General features: G+C 45.2%; 1 protein-coding gene across 1 annotated transcript; it reads left to right on the top strand.

Moving 5' to 3' along the window:
- The first annotated feature begins 203 nt into the window (after positions 1-203).
- LOC112960384 (transmembrane protein 182-like) lies at positions 204-15623 on the top strand. Its single transcript, XM_026054623.1, has 5 exons — positions 204-356; positions 2145-2262; positions 4374-4472; positions 6454-6591; positions 15394-15623. The coding sequence occupies exons 1-5, from the start codon at positions 204-206 to the stop codon at positions 15621-15623; spliced, it is 738 nt and encodes a 245-aa protein (XP_025910408.1).
- Positions 15624-25513: the final 9890 nt, after the last annotated feature.

The following is a 25513-nucleotide window of genomic DNA, read 5'->3' as shown; positions in this document are numbered from 1 at the left end:
TGCCACAGCTGTTTGGTTAGGCCAGGTCATCTGCTTTTATTAGCCCCTTTCCCAGCGCCTCGTGAAACTCACACCACCCATGCAAAGATTCTTATCAGGGTCCCAAAATAGCCCTTCCCTTCACCCCTCTCTTGCAGCCACCCCGGATCCTTCGTGTTTTCCTTCTTTCCTGCGTTCCGGCTGCGTTGCCCACCCGCTGTGCCATGCGGGCCGGCGTCCCCACCTTCGTGGCGGGGCTCCTGGGTGGCACCGGCGTCCTGCTCTTCCTCCTCGCCTTCGGCACCGATTACTGGCTTCTAGCTACGGAGACCTGTGGGATCTTTGGGCGTGAGAATGACACCCTTCAGACTGGGGAGGTAAAAGCCAAAACCTGCATTACTTCTGCAAGGGAAGGAGTTCGCTTATTTGAACAATTTGCTATAAAAATGCTTAGAGCCAACGCAACTGCTTTAACTTAGGGTGCTGGCAGTTTTGAATCTGTGATAATATTTGTGCTTATTGAATATTATTGCTTATTGAATGTGACCCACTACTGCAGAAGCTCAGCCTGAGCTAAGTTTTTCATCAGAACCAGCGTTTTCGTAGCATCTAGCATTCCGACTGAGGCAATCTCTACAACCATTAAAATCAGCACTTCTGTGTTCTGACAGATATTCATGGTAGGGAATGAAAAACAAAAATGTAATAGCTTTACTTGTTGACAGCGTTTGCTTCTAAAAACAAAAGATATCTCCTGATATTTGCCATTAAACTGTTTTTCCCTCTGTAGTTTCTTCATTTAAAAATAGATCATCTTTTAAAGTGCAGAACTTGGCAATCAGTTAAGTCTCAAGTGATATGACTGCAGCACAGACAGAAAACAAAAGTGAACATCAAATGCATAAGAGAGCAGACAAGAATTCCTTTCCATCTAACATGAAGAGGTCTATATATTCTAAAAGTAAGTTTAATATAGGATTTCAGGTAGAAGGAAATGCAATTTTCAGGACAGTTTGGTTATGTTTCCTATAGTTACTTCTAATATTGCTTATTTATAAATCCTTTTAAAAAGCTTCATTTTAGCTGAACTTGCTACTGTCTAGCTGTTCAATGAAATAACAACCAGAATCAGTTCCCTGAACCTYCTGCTCCTCAAAAATACTTCTGTGCCAACCAGTGTGTGGTTTCAATTAAAAAATGACAGAAAGCTCCTTGTTCTATCCAGCCCTTTTTGTCATTTCCAAGTTCAATCAAGTTCAGCTCGGTTTTTTCCTGGTGTGCTGTGCCACGTCTGGTAGCGTTGGGATGCAGGCATGAAGCTTTCTCTGTAGTTCCACAACCTCATAATGAAATGTAGGACGCCGTTGGCTTGAATCCTGTTTCTAGACTGTTTTTTTCTACTGRAAGGCCTACGGTGGGATGGCCGCCCAGACTTCCAAGGTGGCAGGCAGGAACAGGTACGGCTTTTACCCTTTCCTCGGAGATATTTCACTCCTGCTGCAGACACTTGAACGGTTGGTGGTGGTTCTCTACGGCTGTGCTTTTACCTCCTCCAGCCTGCCTTAATCTGGCAAAGTCTGTCCCTGACAGATAATGATGAGCTTGGATTTCTGCCAAAGTGGTTAAGCAGAGATCACCYGATGACGTACAATTGTCATCGTCTGGATTTTGTTCTGCAAGTGAAAGGAGAGTCAGGTCAGAGCTCCAGGAGCTGCTGTAACTTGGTGCAGGAAGACTTCAAGGCAAGGGAATTATCTTCTAATTACCTCTGTATTAATAATAACTCTGTTGAGTTCCAACTATTTTCTTCACTTCAGGGACTTACACTGCAATATTCCCCCTTCTGGAAAGACCTAAGACTTCCTTTTGCAGGTCTGGTCTGTGGGTTGAAGYGGGTGCACCAGAAAAGGCCTATTTGTCGATGGTCTTAGCCTGGTTCATGCAAAGACTATTATATACAGGCAAAATGTTGCTCTGCAGTGCAATTTTGAAGAGGCGGGAAGCCCAGGGAAGCAGCTATCTCTGCATCCCCCAGCTCCTCACCAACCAACACAGACAAGTTCATCCAGCAAATAATGCACCAGCARCGGCAGGGCGGCTGCCAAGGGTTTTTCTGCAAGTGCAGCAATCGCCCCCTTATCAACCTGGTTTTTCTTCTTCTGTAGGCTGAAACCCTGACTGAGACCAGAAAGGAGCTCCTCACTTTCCATCATGAGGGCTTCTTCTGGCGGTGCTGGTTCTTTGGAGAAGGTGACGTGGGGACCATCTGGAGCTTCTGGTACAGTGAGTATCGCCRGCCGGCACTCCCCTGGGCACATTGCTGTGGTAGGTTCACGTCAGCACTGCCGTTGAGAGCCTCTGGTTCCACCCCGTTGTATTTTTAGAGTTCAGTCATAATCTGAACAGCAAGCAGCCGAACAGGGGCTCCCACAGAGGAGAAGTTGTCTCTTCCTTTTGTTTTTACTTATTGCCATCTCTCCATTAGAAGCAAATCTGAATCACTCTTTTTGTGCTCCTTTTCTTGGTTTTATTTTTAATTGGATTTTGTTCTGGGGTCAGTCGCATAGGAACCATTGGCTGCCTGTTAAAATATCACCTCCAAAACGTCTAGAATGATGACTTCCACCCGCAAGGACAATTCTCCCCTATAATCCCTGCATGTCTGAGTTCAGCTGAATGACTGCTATATTTGAGCTTGCAGCTCTTTTTGTCCGTAATGTTGCTTTTTTTTAGTGTTTTCAGCCAGCAGGGTATTGTGTGCTGCTATCTCTCACTGACTTCAGGAAGGGTAAAGCTAAATGTGCATGGGTGCAATCTTTGGTGCTCTGGACTTTCTCTATGGAGAACTGTATCCAAATGTGTTCACGTCTTTAGGAATCCAAGGGTGGATGGTTTTGTTTGTTTGTTTTTTTAAAGAAAAAAATCCCTGTCTGTTTTGTTTTTCAAGGTCACTGAAATTGCATGMGCGATGCTTTCAGTGTGACCAAACAGGAGGTTGAAGCAAAATCTTTTTCTGGAAGCACAGTCACTGGAATGTAAATTCAGAAATGGAAAGAAAAGGTGGAATTTGCTCAGAGACACCAGTTGGTGCCGACTGGCGGCCCATGTGCAATGAAGTGCGGGCTCTTGGCCCAGTGAACCAGGAGCTCACACCAAAAAAAAAACAACTGAATGGCAGCAAACGGCGCCTGGCCCGGCTGAAGGCTTGGGAATTATTGGAGGACAGCGTCTCCCTGGGATGCTGCAACCTTGGATGAGCATTAAGGGAGAAAACAAAAAAAAAAGCTTTGGAATGAGGTCTGCAGGAGCGCRGGTCTCTCCCTGCGCTGGGTTTCTCTGCGCTCGGGCTGCTTTGGTCATCCCAAAGCTGCGCACGGGCTGCGAGAAGCCTGAGCGTGTAGGAGATCGGGAGGGAAATAAGGCAGGTCCCCCCATAAATGCACTCCGTGGCCATTAACATTTCAGATGACGTTTGTCCCTCAGTCCCTGACCTCTGTTCCCTGTAAAATCTTTCRGGAAATGTTCCTGCTGCTGTTCAATAGAGAAACTGAGGTTCTTCAGACGGATTTTTTTTTTTTTTTGAAAAAAAAAAAAAAAAGGAGGAAGAAAGGCTCAAGAGACGGAATTTACCATCTAATTACATTATATGGAAATATATTATATAATATCATGTCACCTGAAGTAAAATGACTCTTTTTGATAACAGGCAAATTTGTATTACTTCTTTAGGTATTTATTATAATAGGATTGATCATGGCAAATTAATTTGCTGCTCTCATGGATGTAATAATTAATTCAATAGGTATTCCATAGTCAATTTAGCATGAACTAATGTCCACCTATTATAAAGTGTTCCTTTGAGCTGGGGAACATATTTAAATAAGTGGCCAACCATTAATTAATTCATTTAACATTCATTCTATTACCGTTAATCATGATAAGCCTCAGTGGTATTAATATTGATGGGGCACTTGCAGTCTAATTGTGCTTCCCTTTCTCACAAACCAGAGGTCTCAGAAGATAGCTTGTCCCAGGACCCAAATCTTGGCCTTTTTTTGTGGAGTATGACAATTTTCTAGAGGAAAACAGGAAAAAAAAGAGGATTATAGGCACCAATTTGAGCTCCACCATGTTCCATGATTTCTCTCTGTCTCAGACTCACTTGGTGGAGAGACAGACCGTATGGGTGGCATTCTGGAATCCTGTTTTATCTCCCCTCTCATTCCTTTCCTTTCCTTTCTTTCTAACCACCATTTACTCACCTTGTACTTCCATGCCCAGCCTGCTGACTTCAGTGGCCGCTTTGCAGGCTTCAGAGAATAGCACACATTGCCTGAATAAGTAGGATTTTGCATAAAATAAAAGCAAACTTTTTTGGTTTTGTTCTCTTTCAGCCAGCCAAGCCCATCCCAAGTTCTGCATGCATGGATACCTCTTTCCCTTGCCCATTGCTCTTGGACCTTCTCCGCATCCTTCGTATGATACAACTGCAGGTAGGTTCCTGACCCATTCCCCACCACCTCCTTTTCCAAAACAATCAGTGCATGTCAGTGYTTCATTGCAAATGGGTGGGGAAGAAGAGGAAGAACGTATTTGCCTTTCTGCAGTCTATGTAAGAGTTTGCCAGACACTGTTTAGTCCCTAATTTAAGGGCATTTGATGGCTGTGCACCAGCTACCACCATTGGCCACAGCCAGGGCAAGGGGAGCAGCTGGACCTGTTGACCACGACAAAAGCAGACAGAAAGAAGGATTTCATAMATCCCATAAAAAGATGAAACTCCATAGGCACCTTCCAGGGGAGCACAGCTTCTCACCACCCTTTATTTTGGGGAGGAGGGCAGTGTGACCRAAGCTACCCCAGCAGCTACTCCTGATGGTGAGGGATGGTGCTAAACCCACSTTGCTCCCCAGGCAAAGGGCTCCTGCTCCACCACCAAAGCCAGAGGCTGCACATGGCCAAGCAGGGAGGCGAGGGAAATACTGCTCCCRGGCTGGGCTTGTGCATCCAGCACTGACCTGTGTCTGCTTCCTGGGACAGCCCTGGTGCCCGTTTGTTGTGTGGCGAGATAAAAAAATCACTGCAAAATCAGTGGAACACCAAGTTCTTAGAAGACTCACATAAGTGAGTGGCTTATTTTTTAATGCACCGAATGCAAAATTGTTAGAGAGCTTTCCTTTTCAACTGGTTCCCTTTTTATTTATGTTTCTCTGTATTTTCASAGTTCTTTAATGAATCAGCTGCTGTTAGGAATTTTAATTTGCTAAATTGGTGGCAGCAGCTAGAATTAATTCAATGATCTTTTTTGAAATGAATTGATTTCTTTAAATAGTGTGCATCACTCTGCGTTGCCTCTGGGGATGTGGGGCTGGCGTGCTGCACAAACAAACATCTTGACCTTTTCCTTAGCCTTCAGCAGTACCTTTTTTATTTTTTATTTTTTTATGAGGAATTAATTAAAAAAAATATTTGTCAGCGGGAGCATTTGAGGGAGAGTAGCTATTTCTTCGGCTCTGCTGTGTGAGATTCCTGCCTCGGGGAACGTGCTGCAATATAAAATGGATACAAGAAACTTGTCAATGGTTAAAAGAGTAGCCCATTTCAGGCTTTGTATAACAAACATCCAGGTTAAGCACGGGGATTTTTTTCACGTATAAAATACTGTTGCCGAGCCACGGAGCGCCCGCCAGCCCCGTGCACCATTTAGACCAGTCAATGCTCACACGTAAATTACCACCAAAACGATGCAAGCAAAAGCGGCCTCAGTCATTGCCTCTTCCAGCGTCAGTTCTGGCTGCTCTGCAGCCTCTCGGGCTCCCTGAGAGGAACGGGTGGCACGAGGATAACCAGGAAAACGAATTCTGTGGTTTTGGAGGGCTGGTGATACCTTTTTCTAAGTGGCTCTCCTGACAAAATGGTTTGAAATGAGCAAAACGTATCTTCCSTCTGCTGTATTTCTTCCACGTGTGAGTCATGTCAGAAGGACTCGTTTGCTCGTGYTCAGCTCCAGTCTCTGTGACTTTTTCTTCTGAAAAGCAGCAGGCAGAGCAAGAGGGGACGGGCTGGGAGGACTAACAGACATGGACTGATCCATGATAGAGCAATTAGGAATCTCTATTAGGAATTAGGAATTAGATATCAGAGCATTTTCCCTTGAAGATCGTTGCCTTTGGGCAAGCTTTAGGGTAGTGATGGGAAGAGACCTGGCCACTCGGAGATGGGAATCAGCAGACCCAGTCCCATCCTTCCCTCTCGCATGTCCCACTGGTGACCTGGTTCCTTCCCGACCGTTTCAACCCTGGGTCCAGCCCCGTTACTTGGTGCATGCCATGCAGCCCAGCTGGTTCTGGCCTCCTCCTCCCAGCCTCCACCCCAGCAAGGTTATTGCACATGCACAAGTCTCGTGGAGCCGTCCGACACCTGGTGTGGCAGTGTGGGGTCCTCTCCGGTAACCGCGTTCCTCTCTCCCCGCAGTGTTCCGGGGCTTCTGGACGGCGTTCATCACCCTGGCCGTGGCCGCCAGCCTCGTCGGAGGCTTCCTGCTCGTGTGCGGGGTGCCCTTCGGCAGCGCCCGCTTCCACAAGGCCGGGGGCGGATTCCTCCTCGCCGCCGGTAAGCTGCCGAGCCGCGGGAACGGGGCGGCCGGGATGCGGAGGCCACAGCCTCCATGGCGGGAGGCGCGCGGATAAGGAGGCAATCCCGGAGAAAGCTCCAAGGAGAAGCCCTGACTTCGAATAAATGATTTTCTCCCCTTTCCTGGCTGGAAATAGGCTGCTGTGCTGCACTGAGCCTTTACAAGGTATTCTGTAGAGCCCGTGCCTGGAAAATGTGCTTTTTGGTTTGCTCCTGCCGAGCTGAGAGCCTCCCRTGCACGCCGGGTGCGGGGCTCTGTGTGCCCACGGCCGCAGCATCCCGGGGCTCCTGCAAGGAGCCTTCCCGCTTGGGCCTCTCCTGTGCTGCTGCTCACAGCTCTACAGAGCTGGAAGCTCATGGAAAGGACTTCCCGGTGATTTAGAAYTGGAGGATGTATTCAATCTAATCTGAAAAGATAAAGCAATATCGAAGCAGGAAAATGAATTAGAAATTGGCAAGCAAGCATTATCTCCATTAAGCTTACCAGTTATTCCACTGAATTATCACCATTTTCTATGACTCGGACTCTAAGAACGAGTACCTGACTTAACTGTAAGTTGATTTATAACCGTGACTCAAGCTGGGAAAAACATCTTCATTGCAATCTAAACAGTTAGGGGTTGAAGTTTGGATGAGCCGTGCCAAACCAAGACCTTCAATATGAAGTTGGGGCTTTCTCTGAAGCCATTACAGTTAATTAGGGACCTTGCACCAGGTCCTGCTTCCTCAAACACAGCAGGAATCAAACAAGAGCCAGTGCTTTTGCTCCCAGTTTTGGCTTGTAGTATGCTCCCCTTCTTTCCACTGAAAACATTCAGGAAAATATTTAACAAAYGAGGCCTGATAAATGACCCTGGAAGGACTCCTTTTAAACTACCTCCAAACTCATCATGCCCTTATGTTATTCCCTTTTGCTGTTTTCCCCGTTATTTAGCTCCCTACCCATTTTATAGCTGCTTTTCTAATCCCTGCCTCCTCCAGATGTACTAATAATTAGCCATGTGACACCAGCTGTGCTGCTTGTTCAAATGAAGCTAGATGACATCTATCTATTTGTCTAAAAAATCCAGAAGACACTAAATCAATGTGGCCCTACCTGCCTCTGCTAATTCACTTTGCATTTTGTCCAATTTCCCATTTGCCTCCAGGTCTTTACTTATTGAAATAACGGCTAGCAAGCCTGTGGATACCTGCTTATCTCTCTCGTCTATAGTTTATTAATCACTCGCTTGAGCTTTATTTTTCTAATGGAAAATATTACCTGGTGCTCCCCATATGAATTCCATTCGGGAAGGCAGGAAGGCTTGCGGCAAAAGCCACGTTAGGTCCTCAGGGCCTCTAGTGAGTGGCACTGGCAGCTTGACACGCGTGTGATTTAAAGTCATCTCTCGCTGTGAGGTTGAGGCCAAATATTTGAATTCGCGTAGATTTGACACTCTGTGGTTACCCCAATTAAAGCACTACTTTAAACCACTCTATCTTCTGCCAAAGTGGAAAAAAAAAAAAAAAGAGAGTTCTCCCATTCTGGCACTGGCCGGATTTTAAAGCAAAATTGAGGTAATGTATCACACAGAAAAGAAAATACAGTAATGTTGAAACACTCTATTCATTTTTTCATTGTTTTTGCAGTTTTTGATTAAAAGACTGGGACATCGAGTTTGACACTTTTTAAGAGAGCAGCCCATAAAGCTCTTGGCATCAGACAAAGATGCCACTGTTGAAACAGAGTTTATATTAACGCAGCTTCAATCTGAGCAGCAGTCGTTGTTAGTAACTACCATTAGGAGGAGTAAGTTCAGCTGGAAAAAAAATATTGCTGTTATTTTCTGTCTAAATGAAAGCCAAAAGAACATAATAATATTTCAGCATTTTCAGCCAAGCCCACTTAGATTTTCTGCTAATTTTGGAGGTGCATCCCTCTGTGTTTTTTTCTTGCTTTTCTTCTAAAAACAGCAGGTTTAACAGGCTTTCGGGTCCCCAGCAGCTCCTCCAATTGGCATGGCAGAATGTGGAGTGATGATACAGCAGAAAGCGCGGATGCCCTTCTAATCATGGCCCACGGGCCAGTGTTAATTAACCTCTTCACAAAAATGATCTCTCCTTGAGGGAGTGTGAAGAGGCTGGCACTTTGCTGAGCAGGGATGTAGCCTGGCAATCAGATGGCGAGATTGGGTGAAACTGCCCCAAACCTGACTCTTCGGGTGCCCCAAAACAGAGCATTATTTTTCCATATCTTCCCATGCATCCCCGTCTCCAGGTGAGATCTCGGGACCGCGGATGCTGCCGGGGCTGATGATCCAGCCCCTTTCTGCAGCCCCTCACGGAGGCTGCCTCAAAAGTGTCTCCAAATGAGAGCCCTGGCTCGTCATTGCAGAGCCATGAGCCACAGAAAGGCTCTAAAGATGCTCTTGGCGTAAATACGCTCCCAAGCACATTTGTGGTTAACCAGATGCTGCTGAATTTCTTTCAGGTGACCTTGCACGCGTGTTACTGATCTGGTTTGCCTTAGAGCAGCGAGGTGCTTRCTCCAGCTCCTCTCTCACAGTCACACATAGTCACCCATCCGGCTCTCCTCATTGCACAGCTAAGACACAGCTCTCACTTGCAGAACGGAGTGTTTGCCTTCAAAACACTCTCAAATACAGCTCTGTACAGAGCTCCTGATGAGCGGTTTCCTCGAGCGCAGCATTGGCAGAAGAGTTGGGCTCCCAGCTCTGAATTATTTCAAGGATTTTAGTGCGTCCTTCTATTTTAGCTTGGGCTTCTGTGTGTGCGGGTGAAGTTTTTATGGCTCAGTCAGAATCCTTTGGGTTTGCTTACCAAGATGCCCTTTATTTACTGTACTTTCCAAAGGACGAATCTGATCGTCTGCCAGCTACCGTGACAAATGTAGCGCTTAGTGGGTGGTATTTCTGAGAGCTCTTTCCAAAACACCCATCTCCCTTGGTTTCCTCTGCTGGGTGACCCGGGAAAGGCGGCCGGATCCTGCCTGACGATTGCTGTGTTTGCTTTGGTACCTCTGTCTCACCCAGCGAGCCTTTATYCTTGCCAGGCTGCCTCCAAAAGTGCCCGAGATGCATGAGCAAATAACGAGTCCTTTGCTTGTCTATCCACCATCTGACATCTCAGACTTGACTTTGGAGCTTGAAAGGGGAAGAAAGGCACTATCTGGTGACTAATTTTAGCTGGTTTCAATAGGCAAATGACAATATGATTAATTATAATTGCAGACACACCAAGAAGGGTGGATGAACACCGTTTCTTCCCCCAAACAGTGCTTCATTTCTTCAGAGGAGCCCACTWTGCTGTACTTGTGCTCCTCCATTTGTGTTTCCTTTGGGCATCTTGGCAGCCAAGTTTGAAGGTCAGGATGTCCTTCCCGAAGACACAGGGCGCTTGTGGAGCCTGCAGTGTCACTGCAGCAACCCTGGATCACCTGCAAAGCAGTAGCTGGAAGTGAAGAAGTGACCTGAGACCAACCTGACCCCCTGGGCAAGAGTAAGATACCCTGGAGAAAGCATGCAGACCAATGCTGCACACGCAGGGGGTTTTCAAAGCAAACAGTGAGAATAGYGGTTTTGGTGATGATCACAGAATCATAGAGTGCCCAAGGTTGGAAGGGACCTCAGAGGTCATCGAGTCCAACCCCCCTGCACACGCAGGRTCACCTAGAGCACATGGCACAGGGCTGCATCCAAGCGKGTTTTAAAGATCTCCAAAGAAGGAGATGATGAGGAGCATAAACAGGAGATCATTGCCAACTCTCCTTATACGAGGAAGCACSTGTGCACGATCAAACGTATAGACTGTATTCTCCCAGCCACTGCAATCCCGATGCTCCTTCTGCGACAGATGCTGCTGTGCTCTCATTGCTGCCCATGCAGGGCACGTGGTGGTCACAGGCACCAGCCAACAGCCAACAGGCACCAGGAGAGGTGTGATAGTCCCACGAGAGGAGTCCTGGGAGCGTGCATCACTCCCCCCTACAACACCCTTGTGGTGTGATTGCACCACAAAGAAAAATAAAACAAACCTTCCTCACAGTCTTGTGGCTGGAAACTGCTGAATTTTATGCTCAGGTTCCTCTTCCCAGGTCATGAATTCTCCAGTTCTCAGGCTTTTTGCATACTGCAACAGCTCACGTTTCTGGAGGGCTGCTGAAGGTCAGCRCTCATTTTCTTCTTATTATTAACATCTCTAAGAGGCAACTAGTGAGAAAGGCAAACGAGTCGCTAATGGTCATAGTTCATTTTTCTTGTAATTAGCAGATTATATGGAAGTTCAGTAGCTTTCTCAGAGTAAGAGTTAAAGATTGGGTTCATTCACCTGTCCCTACAATTAGCAGCTATAAAGGTGTCATGGCGATATAAGTGAGAGGAAGAAAAAGACAGACTTCAATTTACTCACAATTAAGGTGCGACTCTCCTTCGGAAAGGCAAGATTGAGCTCCCGGGGTTCGTTGTGTTGCAGTTAGCCCCTGGATGGTGTCACTCGCGCGCGGAGGCGAAGGATTTAATGCCCCACTTCAATTCTCTCGCTATCAGCCCCTCTCCAGAAGATGCCATTGACCTTATCAGCACCAAGCCYGAGTTTCACAGCTCATTTTTTTTCCATACCATCCTATTGAATAAAGGCAACACGGAAAGGGAGAGAAGGCAAGAGATGGCTTTGCTGATTTTATAGACAGCAGAAACCACCGAGATGTTGAGAGGGACACAGAAATCATCTTGTTGGAGAAGCCCATTGCTTACACCTACCARAACCGAATGTGCAGCAACAGAGACACCACCGCTCTCCTCCCCAGGAGAAAGTTTCCACCTGCCCAAGTGTCCTCTACATCCAGCAGCCTGTCCCCACGCTGCTCTTAGCAGAAATCTCATGGGGAGCAAAACTCCATGCATCTCCGTGGCTTCCTCCGCTGGACCCCGGAGCGGTTCCTCTGCTCGGTGTGATACCTATTGCTCCTCTCCTCTTCATCCGGAGCTACGCAAGCGTTCACAGCACTCTAGTAGCTGTGTAAATGTCAAGCCTCTGCATCTGATCCCTTCTTATTCATCCCTGTTTGATTTCTGCAGTTATAATCTCAAGAACACAAAGTGCCCAGGACCTCTSTGCTCCCTCCCTAGCGCCCAGGGCAGGGGTGTTGGCACCCGTTTGGGTTCTCGGTAGAGCTGTGAAGAAAAATATAGTTTTTTTTTCAGTTTGCTGACCAAGATGAGATCTGTGTAGATAGAAAGCCATTTGTGGCTGGAATAGAACAAATGTCTTTCAGCTGTTACTGAAACAGAAAGTCCCCCAAAGGATGCAGTAAAGTGAGACTTTTTTAAAGCAGAAGTTTATGAAAAATCCAAGATGAAATATCATTTGAAAATAAAACCCCAAATACTTACTTTGAAAATAGGGAAGCAAAACATCCTCATATTCTAACAGCAAACAGATCATTTTTAATGCCTAAAGGTACGTCAGATTTTAGACACATTTATGAATAGTTTTGATTGCTCCAAGAAAGCATTTTTGATGGAAACTTGTTGCCCCCCCCCAAATTTTCAATCGCTTCTCCTCCCTGCACTTGATCTTTATTTATAAATTTCACTTGTCCTTTTTACCGTCTTTCCTCCTTGTTGAGAGCCTGTAAATCCCAGGGACTCCTCTGACTCAGCTGCAGGTTTTCTGCAGCAGAACTCGCTTACTCTGCAGCTTCTTTGCTCATTTTTCACGGCGTGTTGGCGCGGGCTCCGTTTAGCCTCCTTGTTGTGGCTGTGCCGTCACCTCCAGCACCCGTTTAATACTAAACCCGTCAATGTTGAGAYGTGGTGCTCCTGGGGACACCGAAGGGGCTGCTTCCCTGCTCATTAGCACTCTGATATTCAAGCTCAGTTGTCCAGGGAGTAAATTGTTTTTGGCCTGCCTGGTATTTTCTTTGGGCTCATGATTTTTCTTATGGACTGGCGCATCTCAGCCACTCTTGATGGGAGGACAGAGGCTGCAGAGATGCAGCGTTCTTGCAGCTGCAGATATTGCCTGCTGGTGGAGGACAACCTGGTCAGGGATATAGTTGGTGCTCAAGTGTCAGGTCTTCCAGCTTGCCATTGGTTTTGGGTGGTATTCTTAGATTTGGGAAACTTCCCCCAAAAGATGTAAGTAGAGGGACCGGGAGGTTTAGTGGGTCTGAAGGAAGCCAACCAGAGGAGTCCAGCATGAGCAAGCTCAGCAGAGACCTGCACAGGGAGAAGGGGATGCTCCAAAAAGGTCTTGTAAGGATGTACAACGGGCTTGAATAGTCCACGAAAAATGCACAAAAAAACCTTTTTTTTTTTAAAGAAAAGCAGATGCAAGAAAGCTCTAGAAAATAATGCATTGTACTCGTGTCCTGTGTCCCTCAGAGAGGACTTTTTTATTTGTGTCTATTAGGGTAGGTATTATAAGTTAATGAAATATAAATTGATCTTTAAAAGAGCACTTTTCAAGGTTCACTTGCTATCTAATTAGTTTAATTTTAAATTACATCAGTAATAAAGACTTAATTGCCTTCTTATCAATATATTGTATTCTGTATAGAACATGTGACTATTAAATATTCAGTCATTTTCCTATAGTTGGTGTTTTAAGCATACAACTCATATTAAGTGTAAAATACTTATTTGTGCACTTAATTTCAAGTGGTATCTAAAATTTCAATGAACATGCGAGTGTTATAGCAGCTGGTATTTAGTTCCTATCCTGCCTTTGCAGTAAACACAAGGATTTTTCTATATAAGGAAGAATGATTTGAAATAATAGTGTTGGGATGTAAAATTTATTTGTATGATTGCACAAATTCTTGATTCAGAAGATTTGAGGACAAGTCCTAGGGTATAGGAGACACTTTAATAAACATGACAGCTCAGCCTATGGAGCTGCAACCTTTGCYGAACATATGGTGAGGATTACTTGAAGACTATTTTGAAACCATAAAATTCTTGTTTCAGGCTACAAGATATGAAGCAGCAGTTTCTAACAACAGATTTGCTAATATGCTTCAAAACCAGCTGAGCTCTGACATGCTTTCTGTGACCTGGCTTTCAGGAACCACCATTGCTAAGCAGATACGTCAGTGCCCAACTTTCCTTGCTGTCTTTGCTTAGCTTGGAAACCAACTTTTTCTCTTTAGAAACTGCCAGAAAGAATAATTAAACRCAGTACCAGCTCGCTTTCATTAAACAGCTGCAATGGAGAAATTAAATGCAGCAGAAGCCATAATACCCCAGCAGAACTATATGGTAACATAGTTAAATTAATTTTGTACTCTTCACTTCTGGTATAAAAATATATTCTGTGATGTTGTGTTTCTTTCATATATCTATGAAGACACATACGTATGTGTGTATATGTGTGTTAAATGGTTAATGTTTAAATATGGGAGTAGTTTTATCGGATGTTACTGGAGTGCTTTCAATTCTGTCATCACACCATCACTATTTATCTTTAATATATGTTGACTTTTAATTGTGCTGTATATACTCTTAAATGTGACATGGGAAATAATACCATAGCCAGACTAGATTTGTTCCCTGTTTCATAGAGGGGAGATAGCCCTGCATCCTGCTATCATCATCATTTTGAATGATGAGGAAAGAAGGTTCCTATTAAGACACCTCCATAAAACCATCCTGGGCAACACGAGGTCAGGGAGGTGCATGCTCTCCATGTGGTTTTCAGATGCAACTGAACCCATCTAGTAAGAGCTGACCTCATGAAGTCTTCTATGTGGATGAATATGGAAATACTGGAGGTCTCCAGAGAGATCTGCTATTTGGGTCACAGGCAACTTGCAAGACCTCTGAGACCTCCCCATGCCTAAACCAGATCCTGAGCTTGAACTTGCTGCTCCGAGTTGAGCGGGGCCTCTGCTGTTCTGCCACCTGGGTGGAAAGGGAGGTAAAGAGAGCATCACTTGCCAAGGTTGTACCTTAAAAAGACCTTCTAGTCACATGATTTAAGCTGTTTATCATTATATTATGAAATAGCTCATCTGAGATTAATATCTCATGGCTGTCTGACTGTTCCACTTTGTTATGTTTTATTTCTCCAAGATATAGGATCCTCTCTCCTCACTGCCCTGTGTTTTAATAGTTRTTTGCAAAGCTGGTTTTAAAGAAGAGTAACACAAGTGGCTGAGGATTCTACTTGGTGCTGGGTCATATCTCCAGCCCAGAGCAGTTTCTGTGCCAAATAAACTTTCCACCAGCAGAACAATCCCCCTACCTTTGTATTTATGGTGGAAATTGGATCTGACAGGACTTGGGAGTAGTAGATTTTTCTTTATGGTAAAAGCAAGTCTTAGTCTCCCACTATAACTTATCTTAGGGAAAAAAAAGAACAACTCTCTAAAATGGGAATCCAGAATCAGTCCAATATGGATCCCCATATAGTGAAGATGAGATAATTTCATCATTACCATCTCCAGTCGTAACCATCTCCCTGTCCTCAGCGATGCTCTGGGCCTGGGAAGCCAAGCAGGCTACGTCAGAAGGTGACAGCAAGGTGATAGGCGCACATGGCATCACTTGCATGTGCTSATGGCTCCAAAGCAGGTCATGATATTGGCAGATTTCTTCTGTGCAGAGCAAGTTTCATTTCCATGGGAATCTGAGGAGGAACTTTGTGAGTAATAATATTGCATCTCTAAGCGCTAATACAAGGGAACTGCACGAATAGGTGGAGATCCGTTGCAGTCTGTTCTCAATTTCATTTCTGTATGTCTGAGAGTAGGAACTAACTGCTCTTTGCCTCTCCTCCTAGGATTCCTCTATCTGCTGCTCGTGTTCCTGTTTGTGCTGTGGAAGGAGTTGGCAGCCGACCTCCACAAGTACATTCTCCTGGAGAGAAGTGAGAAGTGCCTGGACGATGTGCCCGTCCACGTGTACTACGGCTGGTCCTTCATGTTCGCTGCCGCAGGGGTGCCCTTGGTTCTGCTYGCTGGACTTCTCTTCTATCTTGTTGGCAGAGACATTATGAAGTCCCTGGAGTAAGAGAAAGCCTCTGGCAAAACTGGTGATGCTCCWTGTGATGAAATACACCCAAGCGTTGAGGACTAGGTCTTTTTTTTGTAGCTATAATTGGCAGCATAGGCGCATGACTAAATTCACTGTTGGAAAGAGCCAGGCTGGAGCACTCCACACAGACTCTGATGGAGGGAAACCAGCCCTGAGCTGAAAATCCGGCTGTGGAATCTTTACATTTTGGAGAAATTCTGCCATGTTTATGGGTTTTGTAGCTCCCCCGTCCCCGTGATGGGGCAGAGCAGAGGCCTGGGGTGGGAACGCCGGGATCCAGCCCCAGGCACCAGCTCTTAGGGCTGGTTTCTCTGCAGTCCAAGGCAGAGGCTCCGCTGCAGCAGCCCGGCCACTGCTCYCAGCCACATGCATATTCAGGAGGCCTGGAATTTGATACCCTTCCCAGCATCCTTGTTTCTTGTAAAAGGTAATTGAGTCTGGCTGCGACGATGTACACTCTAATGTCTACTTCTGAAAAGCAATTAAGGATGATTTTTTTTTTCTGCTAGCTCTAATTGACGTCAAAGGACAACCATTTTAATGGCATGTCGGGAAATATCAGAWTTTTTTTTTTCATTAAAAGCCCTGACTCTGAAGATATTAATGTACCTGAGCCTAGCTTTCAATACATGAATAAACCAATTTTTGTGGCCTGAAACTTTACTTTTTATTAAATAGCCTTTCTTTAAGGAGTAATGTCGCTGTGCGCTCCGTCTTTTTTGAGGAGCCAGATTCCTGGCGACACRTAATCCCAAACCTGAGAGGCGGCCGTGCGTGGGGGAAAGGGCACGGGAACAGTAATATTTTTTATTATTTAGTGTGTTATGGTAATACCTATCAGCCAGCTCAGAATGGGACCGTATTGTATTCTATAACATAGAAAAAGAGTTCTACAAAGACAGGCTTTATTTGCCATTCAGATATTCCTGCAATTGCTCAGGTGTGCATTATTTGACAGACTGGAAGACTAACGCATGTTAATTCCATACAAAACTACTTAGGTACAAGGACGTGCAGTAATTTACCACGGATATGTGGAAGTTTGTAAAAATATTTGAGAAATGACGAGATTTGATCTTGTCGTGTTTCGCAGGGTAGTGCTTTGAAGTAGTTTGTTGGGCCCCTGCTTGCTGAAGTGATGTGCATGAATTTTAAATCAAACTTACTAAAAATACATGCTTTGCTCATGAGTGTCATTGTCTGGGCTAAACATACATCTTCTGAGTTTTATGTCATGCTGTTGACTCAGTGTACTTTATTAATAATGTAATGTAAAGCTCTTCTGGGAAACAGTGAAAACTGTCGGTATAGAAAGTTTGTTAAATCTCTTCCTAAAATATTTTTTGAGTCTGGCATTTTTTTTTTCCTTTGGAGCTAGTTCTAATTATTCTTTTGCAAGATTCATGGCATGCACAGAGTGAGAAATTGTCTTTCTCCCAKGTAAAGATTATCTCTTTCATATGGCTTGGTCAGCAGTTCCTAAGTAAAATTCACAGTTCATTAAAATTCACAATTTCCATTAATGGAAATTTTGTTTGAATAGAATTGGCATATACACTTAAAAATCATGGTTTTTTTCCTGGTGAATAGATGATTCACGACACTTACAAATGCACATCTATTTCAATGTTTTATTTGGCAATTTTAAAGTGCTTTTTTGGTGGTATCTCCTTGCTTTATGCCTGTGCCCCAACAGTTCTTCAAGTGATAATTTCTCACTATAAATTGCTTTTGAATAATTTTTGTCATTTAATTATCTATTCACTGTAGAGATGAACACTTATGGTCACAAAGAATAAAAGTATATAATCCAGGAGCAGAAGAGGTCAAGATTTACAGTCACTTGCCTTTCCCTGATCCCATAAAACAATCCAAGCATGCAGAAATGATGATCCCATAAGAGACACTAGGGCAGAAGTATGAGAATGTAGCAAGAAATCCATCAGACATTGATATCCGTGAAGCCAAGGATCCCTGAAGTTGTGAATATGAAAGTGAGTTTTATATTATAGAATGAAATATTTATTAACTTTCTCCATCTGTTCTTTAAAAAATTTAGCTTAATGTCATCAAGGCGTTTATGGGATGCATTTAGCTTGATCACGCATTCATGCCACCAGGAATGAACCCTCCCTGGAGGCTGATCCTCATTCTGGATCAGCTCTAGAGCAAGCGGGAATTTAAAACTCAATCTCTCTTCCCCAAAAATGCAGGACTTTTTGAATGACTCTTGAGCAAAGGAGTTTTAAAAACTTTGCTACTGAATGTACTGTGATAATCTGCATTAATAGGGGTATAGGAAATATAAGATTATAAGGTAGAACAACTAAGCTAATTAGTACCTGTATTAAAATGTAACATTTATAGCCAACACATTAAACAAACACATCATTTTGATGGACTAGAAAAGTCTAGTTTCTTTGGTCAGAAATTTTTACAGTCAAAGGAGCTTAATCAGACAAAATTTTCTATCAAAATTATTGTTTCTGGTGGGGAAATTTTCAAAATAAACTGGTGGACCCAGTGGTATGGTTTGAAATTATGGAAACTACAGTCTCTTCTGTTCAAGGTGAGGGAGTTAGRTGAAGGGCTATGAGAGACTAATGACAAGGACCTAATTCTGATCCGAATTTTGTCACTATAAATCACAAGTAATTCCAGAGACTCCAGTAGATTCTTATCGCTGCTAAACATCTGTAAGTCAGATCAGAACAGGGACTAATGCATTCAAAAATGCATAATTAAAACAGTGATTTCATATCACTCTGATGAATTTTAGTCAAGGATTTCTTCAAGGATGCTTCTCTCACATTAGCATTTGACGTTAGCAAGCGATGAATAATTCCATTTTTTCTTTCCAACATCTGGGACACTTCCTGCTTTATTTGCTACTTACTCAACAGACTGTAGGAAATGTTAATGATCTTGGGTGTCAAAASAGAGGCTGTGGGGCTCACAGTCAGGAGGCAGCCTTACCTAGGAGARGTTGCATGTCTTGAGGTTAAGAGGCTTGATTTTGGTGAAAAAAGGTATCAGTCTAAGAAAGGATGATTAACAGAGGATGGATGAGGCCATTGCCACGTGCTGAGGACACCAGAGTAGCTTCAGGGCAGGTCCCCACTGGAGGTGTCATCACTTGGTTCATGTGGCACTACTGGGCTCTGGGCTCCACAGCTGCAGAACTGCTGGGACGTCCTGGGGAGCCTCTCTGCTCAGACAGCGTCACTGCTGTCAGTGCCAAATCCCACCTGGTTTCACACCAGATTTTCCCCTGGGTTCCTGTGTCACTGCACACACACGTGAAGGCAGCAGCTCCAGGTAGCAGCAGCCTATGGGGGATTTGGAGGGGGTCACTCCGGAATCAAGCCATTCAGCCGCCTTTCCTTCATATCAGCTTCTCRCTCAGAGGCAATGCTGAACGACAAGGGTTTGTCCCCTGGATCAGATCCACTTTTCTCCCCGTAGGCCCGGAAAGTAGCCCCCAAAGACTCTTGGAGACTTGAATATCATGGAAGTGGCTCAACTGCGCTCTCATGACGTCTGCACACGGAAGGTTTTTATCATTCTAGGTAGATTATGTGGTAAAAAGACATGTTCAGTCCAACGTAAGGGCATCTTGGAAGAACCATCATCTGGGACCTGGGCTGGGCAGCAGAGGCGGAAGATCTTGCACAAGAGGAAGGGAATCTTCTCCCATGCTGGTGAGGAGCAGTGACCACGGCACTTCCACCTCGGTGACCACCAGCCCCAACTCGGACTGTCAAACCCCAAGGGACGGGTTGATGCTCCAGCCCTATCTCCAGTCTCCGCATGTCCATGTTCCTCCACCACGGTCCGACCCGTGCATTGCTGAATCAGCGCGTTGGGAGCAGCCGCCGAGCGGGGCCAGAGGAGCAAATGAAAGCRCAAAAATGAGAATGAAGACGGAACTAGAAGGCAGCTCCATGCTTTGGGCGCCGTGCTGTACGTTACTGCAGGATTAAGTCGCATCAGGCAGAGCTCGCTGTGCAAGAGTGCACAGCACCTCCAGCCCCGAATCAATAGGCCGTACATGCTGCGGCACAAAGCGCTCTTATCTAGAGCAGCACTTTGAATTTAGGGAGTTTGTTTAATCCCTGATGCCTGCAGAGCATCACTCCTGTCTTCTGGGTTAATTTATTTATTCTGGTGGTCTATTTTTAGTCTTTTGAGCACTCGAGACTGGAGAAGTAGATTTTATTTTTCCCCACTTATTTGAAAAAAAGCAAGTTGAAAAGTTTGTTTGGAGAAATGTGCTTGTTTTCTGATCTGCTCACCCCAGTTTCCTTTGGGATGAATGGCCACAAATGGCCTCTCCCATTCCTTCTTCATGTAAGTGTCTAAACCAAGGCCGGATACTCACCAGAGCCACTCAGCCTCTTCCTGGGAATTTGCTCTTCTCCTATTCCCGAGCATTGCTTATGCTTAAGGCATATTGCAAATACTGCACTGCATTTCACYGGGCGCAGAAAAGGACACAGGGCTCTTTGCGTTGCATGAACCTGCAATGTTGCTGTTATGGCAGCAGAAACACTTGGTTGAAGCCAAAAAAACCCACTGGTTTAAGCAGCGTGACTACGGAAATATTTGCTGCTAAAAGGAAATAACACTGTGCAAAAACCCTCCTCAGCCACCCCTATGATACAGCAGCAGTGATCATTATGGGCACCATAAGAACCCCTCCTCATTAACCCAAGAGGTGGGTATTAACTGTCTCCTTATGGCAGAGCAGGTTGGAGCTTCCTAAGCTTTAGCAGAGGGCAAAAAGAAATCTCGCCTGACCTTGGCTGGCTAGATTAACGATGGCTTCGTAAAAGCTTGAGAAAATAAAAATACAGCAACATAAAGGGCAACTGTGAAAACCACAGGGTTAATTATATTTTCCCTTTTGATTTTCCAGTATTTCTTTGCATGGCGTACATGCACAGCAAATGATGGGAAGAAGGAGCCACCTGGCAAATGAGGATGCTGCCCGGGGACAGTGYATCCCTGCCCTCGGAAACATTTCAGGAATCACCAAAATACAATCATTTTCCCTTTTTAGGTGTATTTAAAAGTTCTTTCCCATGTTTATAAATCACAGGGTTGAATAAGTTGCTCCCTGAACCATTCAGGAATGGTGTTGATCACTGTGCAAGGCAATGGATGCCCCCAGATCCCGAGCTTTTCTAACTGCTTAAACCTCATCTCTGCAAGTGGAAATAACTGCAGGTGGGTGCTCGGGGCTTGCTTGGACATGCAGGGGGCAGTTTGGGATCTATACCCACAGAAAAGCAGGGAAATTGAACAAATCCCATCAATGAGTGACTGGATTAGCCCCACTGCCTGCTGAGCAGGGAGCCTTAGCTCGGCTGTAGCCCAATGGGTGAAAATCCTGCTGGATTGGGGCAGACAAAGGTGTTGCAGGAGCCAGGACATGCTCTGAACCTAACAAGGAAGATGGGTTTTATCCCCATCCATCAAGTGCTTTTCCCTCCCAGCTTCCGCACTGTGCACATATATGTTATCCTAACACAAACACACACCCACACACCTGCACTTCATGCATTAAATATATATAGAAATCACTGTTTTCCTCTGCAGCCTTCGCCTTGCCGCAAACACTTCAAAGGCTTCAGCGCAGAGACGCCTGCAGCRAGGGCTGGAGCAGCGCGGACCAGGCTGGTCGCAGCGGACAGCGGATGGTTCAGGATCTTAGGGCGTGAAAGAATCTTCATGCTTTTTAAATTAATTTAATTGGAAAAAAATCCAGAGAGAAATAGGTTCAGATTTATTTTTGAAGGCTTTTTCCTTGTTTTAACTTGAAAATCTGAGATTCAACKGGCCTTTAAATAGATGTTTTTAAGTGAGAACATGCTTGGTGCTTGGAGGGGACAGCAGAGCTTTGCTCTTTGCAGCCGTTKCAGCGAGGCAGGACCTTCTGCAGCGAGGACAGGGCCCAGAGCCAAGCTGCACACGGGGGCTGCTCCTGGAGCCAACGCTGCAGGTAAATGCAGACCGTTCCTGGGGGAAGCAGCGAGGCTGGGGGCTCTTTCTGCTGCTCTCCTTGGTTATTTCAGGTTGTTGGGTGCCCTGGGGAGGGCTCTGAGTGACCAAGGGTTGGAGATCCCCGGGATGGAGGATTTGGTCTCATAAAGCTGATTTTTATTATTATTATTGTTTTGAGGTGATAACATGATCCTTTGCAAATTCCACAGCTTGGCAGCAAGGTCTCCCTTGGGGATCATGACCGTCCTGCAAGGCCGGCAGGACGGGACCCCGCACAGCCGAGCAGCCCCCGGAGCCACYGTCTGGAAACTCCCATCCCCGAGGCTGGAAGCGTCTGTCCCATGGACACGGGAGACGAGCAGGTAGGTTGGGTCACATCGGCCTAAAGAGGCTCCTCTTGCTTCCTCCTGAGCCCTCAGTAAGGTATCAATTTAGTCCCAGTTGATGCAGGCAATAAATCCTTACCCAGGAGCTGTCTAGCCCTGGCTTTGCAGCTGCTGGTAAGGAAGGAGCATCCAGCCCGAGCGCTGCCCGGTCCCTTCCCTTTATCCCCTCCCAACATCTCCGTTTGCTCCAGAAAACAACAGCTGCACAGAGCATCCTGCCATGCAGGAGGGATGCGGGAGCCCAGCAGCCACATTCCCACAGGGAAGAGCCGGAGCAGGTCGGGAATGCGGCTTGTGCCTTCCCGGCCTCAGTGCAGCTTGCAGAGAGGCCAAAGGAAAATCACTGCTGTGGTTCAGCGGTGGAAGCCGAAGCGTAATAGTGTAACAAGAGGCTGTAGGAAAAAAGCAGAATAATCTGGATGTTGCTTTCAGACTATTTCTGCACGTATKGATCTCCACATTTGCTTATTCTGATTTCCACGCCCCCCCAGCTCTGGGAATCACATTAGGAGCTGTGTCCTCACCAGAGCTGCAACATTTTGGTTAACAGTAAAGTGAAATTTGAGAGCTTTTTTTTTTTTTTATATACATTACTCTTTTTCCATTCTTTTATTATCAAAACCGTTCACCTGGAAAGATGCAGAGCTCTGACCATCCCCAGTGACCACTTACCTTGAGATTTTTCAGCATCTCTAAGACAGATGTATCAGGAAGTCCTGCTCCCTCCAAATGCCTCCAAGCAAAGGGCTTATGCCAAATACATCACCTCCAAAAAGCCCTTCTGGCTTCAAATCACTCGCTGCCACTCTGGATAAATCAGAAGAAAAGCARCTCCTGAGCATCTCTGCTTAAAAACAGAATCAGTCTCTGCTTAAGAACAGAATAGAAAAACACAGAAAAACACAGAATAAAGAAAACTGAGTAGGACATCTTAGAGCAGATGCAGCACCAACCTTTGCCTGTGAAATAAGCATATTTCATGCTTAGTGCTTTCATGCTTTCTACTGCAGCATGGACAGCTTCAAGTCGAGTARGACACACATTTGGGGTCATCTTTGGAAAAACTGCCCTGTGTTTCAGAAGATTGGCGCTCCACTGAAAGTTGTCGTGGTCTGTGAAATCAGGCTACCCTATCTGGAGTTCACAGGGGATCGGGGGGACTCGTGCTGCCTCATGCTCAACKCAACTACTCAAGTAACTTAAAGAAACTTTTCCCAAAGGATTCAGAACAGGAGCTGTTCAATCAGAGAATGTGATTGGGGCTCTTCTGCATTTCATATCCAACCCTTCAGGCCATGGTGCAGCACGATGGGTGGGTTGGACAGAAGAACCACATCAGTTGGAGGCTACAGGCTCAGCCACCTCCAAATGATTGAAACTCTGATTTATCTGTGACTGCTCAGTCACAACAGCCTATGGAAACCCAAGCTTCTGCCATGAAGTCAGTCCAGGTCTTCCAAGACAGATTGCACTTTCATCTCAATATGGTAAGATCTGAATGCCTGCAGACCGTGTGGGTGACGTTCTATAAAAATGCTCTAAGAAAAGACGCAGGTTTTCATACCTGAAAGACTTGGGTCAAACTTTTAAGGATATTTGCACTAATGCCCAATAATCCAATAATGTCAAGTAATGCTATAAAGGACAAGCATGCAGGAGATACACAWCCTGCTTCTCACAAATCAGGCACACAACTAAAAGTAGAAATTTTACCGGCTTCCTGGCCCTGTTATAAATGGACACGTTCTCTGCAGCCTTGGTGGCACTTTAAATTCTGCTATAGCTCTCTGCACCCTTCTGCTGCATAAAATTCCTCATGCCTGTTACAGCCTCCTTGAAGCCTATATTTCAATTCATTACCAGCAGAGCTGAATGAGCAAGTTGAAGTGAATAATTCATCCAACGAATTTCACCTCTTTTTCAGTACACAATTTCCTTTGATGGATTCATTATTCACAATTATTTCCTGAATAGCTTTGGTAAATAATTCTCTGCCTGGAGATGGATGCTAAGAATTTTGTGGCAATTGTTTAATAGTCAAAATTTAAGCCCTGCTGGGGAAGCGCAGTTGGTTGCATGAGTCACAAGGATGTTTTTTCCCCCCTTCACTCTCCAAGCAGATGAGTGAYGCTGCTCAACTCTGTTTTCTGTGGTGACCATCTCATTTATGTAGGTGACACTTTCTAATTTGTGACCTCCCCAAATTAGCCTCCTTGCAGGCAAAGCCCCCTTCACTCATTACGAGCAGGGTCAGGCTTCAGGCTGGAGGCTAAAATTTCACATTGGCTCAGTGCTAATYTCCTAATTTCCACAATTAATTGTATATGTGGAAACATTTAGACACATTTTCTTATTTTCCTATATTATGATGTGTATAGCATGACTAAATTAAAGATATGTTTTGGATCCAGTGCTCATATATAAAGACATGAATGGGGAGAAAAAGAATTTTAAGTGCTAAATGGAACCTTAGGGAGGAAAAAAGCTGAACTGTGGCACATTTTACATAAACAGCCATGAAGAACATTAAGCAAATGTAAACAAAATCTACTTTAGGAAAATAAACAGATTTTTTGGGTAGAAATGAATGTTTTAGGTACCCAGCCACAAATGTTGTTGACAGAAATCCCATGCACTGAAGTGCTAGGCAGTCAAGGARCAGATGGGATGTGTGTTGGGCTGTGCCGGTGCAATTGGGCTGTGGGACTTTTCCTGCAGGAGCCGGGCACGTGCGAGGGTGACCTAGAGCTTGGCCTGACATTCGCCCTGAGCTGTTAAGTCTTATTGCCAAATATTGCTGTATTATTGCCAAAATTGTAACTTTGACTGTTTAGGAACAGTCTGAAGCCAGCCTACTCTGAAAATGAGCTTGCTCGTGGGTTTGCTGTCCCTAAGCCATGGAGAGGGGTCTCTCTGGCTTCCCACCTCCTTGTAGGGATTTTCTGCTGGGTGTGCTTTTCTGCTGGTAGATGTGTCCCTCTTCTTCTCAGGGCTGATGGGCTCAGCAATTAGTTGCAATTAATAACACAGCAGCTTCATCTTAAAAAAAAAAAAAAAGGCAGGGTTAAYTTGTGCTGATGTGGCTGCTTATCTCAAACGGGTAATGATGGGGAGAAGCCTTTTTGCAGGGAGAGGACCTGCATCCACTCCTGGAACTGAGCATCCCCCTGGCTCCGAGCACTCACCAGCCTTCACTGGTCCAATAAAACACACGGGGCCAACGGCTGCTCTGGCCATGCTTGCACCAGAAAGCAAAAGGGTCTGGGTCTGAGCTGCTTGGCAGTGATGCTGAACAGCCCAGTGTCACCTGCCCAGATCCATCTCAGCCCARCAACAGTTTAGGTATTTTCCTGCTCTGCTGGCCAGTGTGACACACAATACATCCTACCCTTTTTCACCTTGTGGCATTACAAGATGCTCCGTAGCAAGAGCCAGACGAGATAAGGCAGGGAGAACGTGTGGCTTAACAGGAGG

The sequence above is a fragment of the Nothoprocta perdicaria genome, unplaced genomic scaffold (genome assembly GCF_003342845.1).
Source record: "Nothoprocta perdicaria isolate Ctin4 unplaced genomic scaffold, notPer1 scaffold_124, whole genome shotgun sequence".
Classification (NCBI taxonomy): domain Eukaryota; kingdom Metazoa; phylum Chordata; class Aves; order Tinamiformes; family Tinamidae; genus Nothoprocta; species Nothoprocta perdicaria.
The sequence above is the reverse complement of the archived record's forward strand: the minus strand, read 5'-3'. Positions and strand labels throughout refer to the sequence as shown.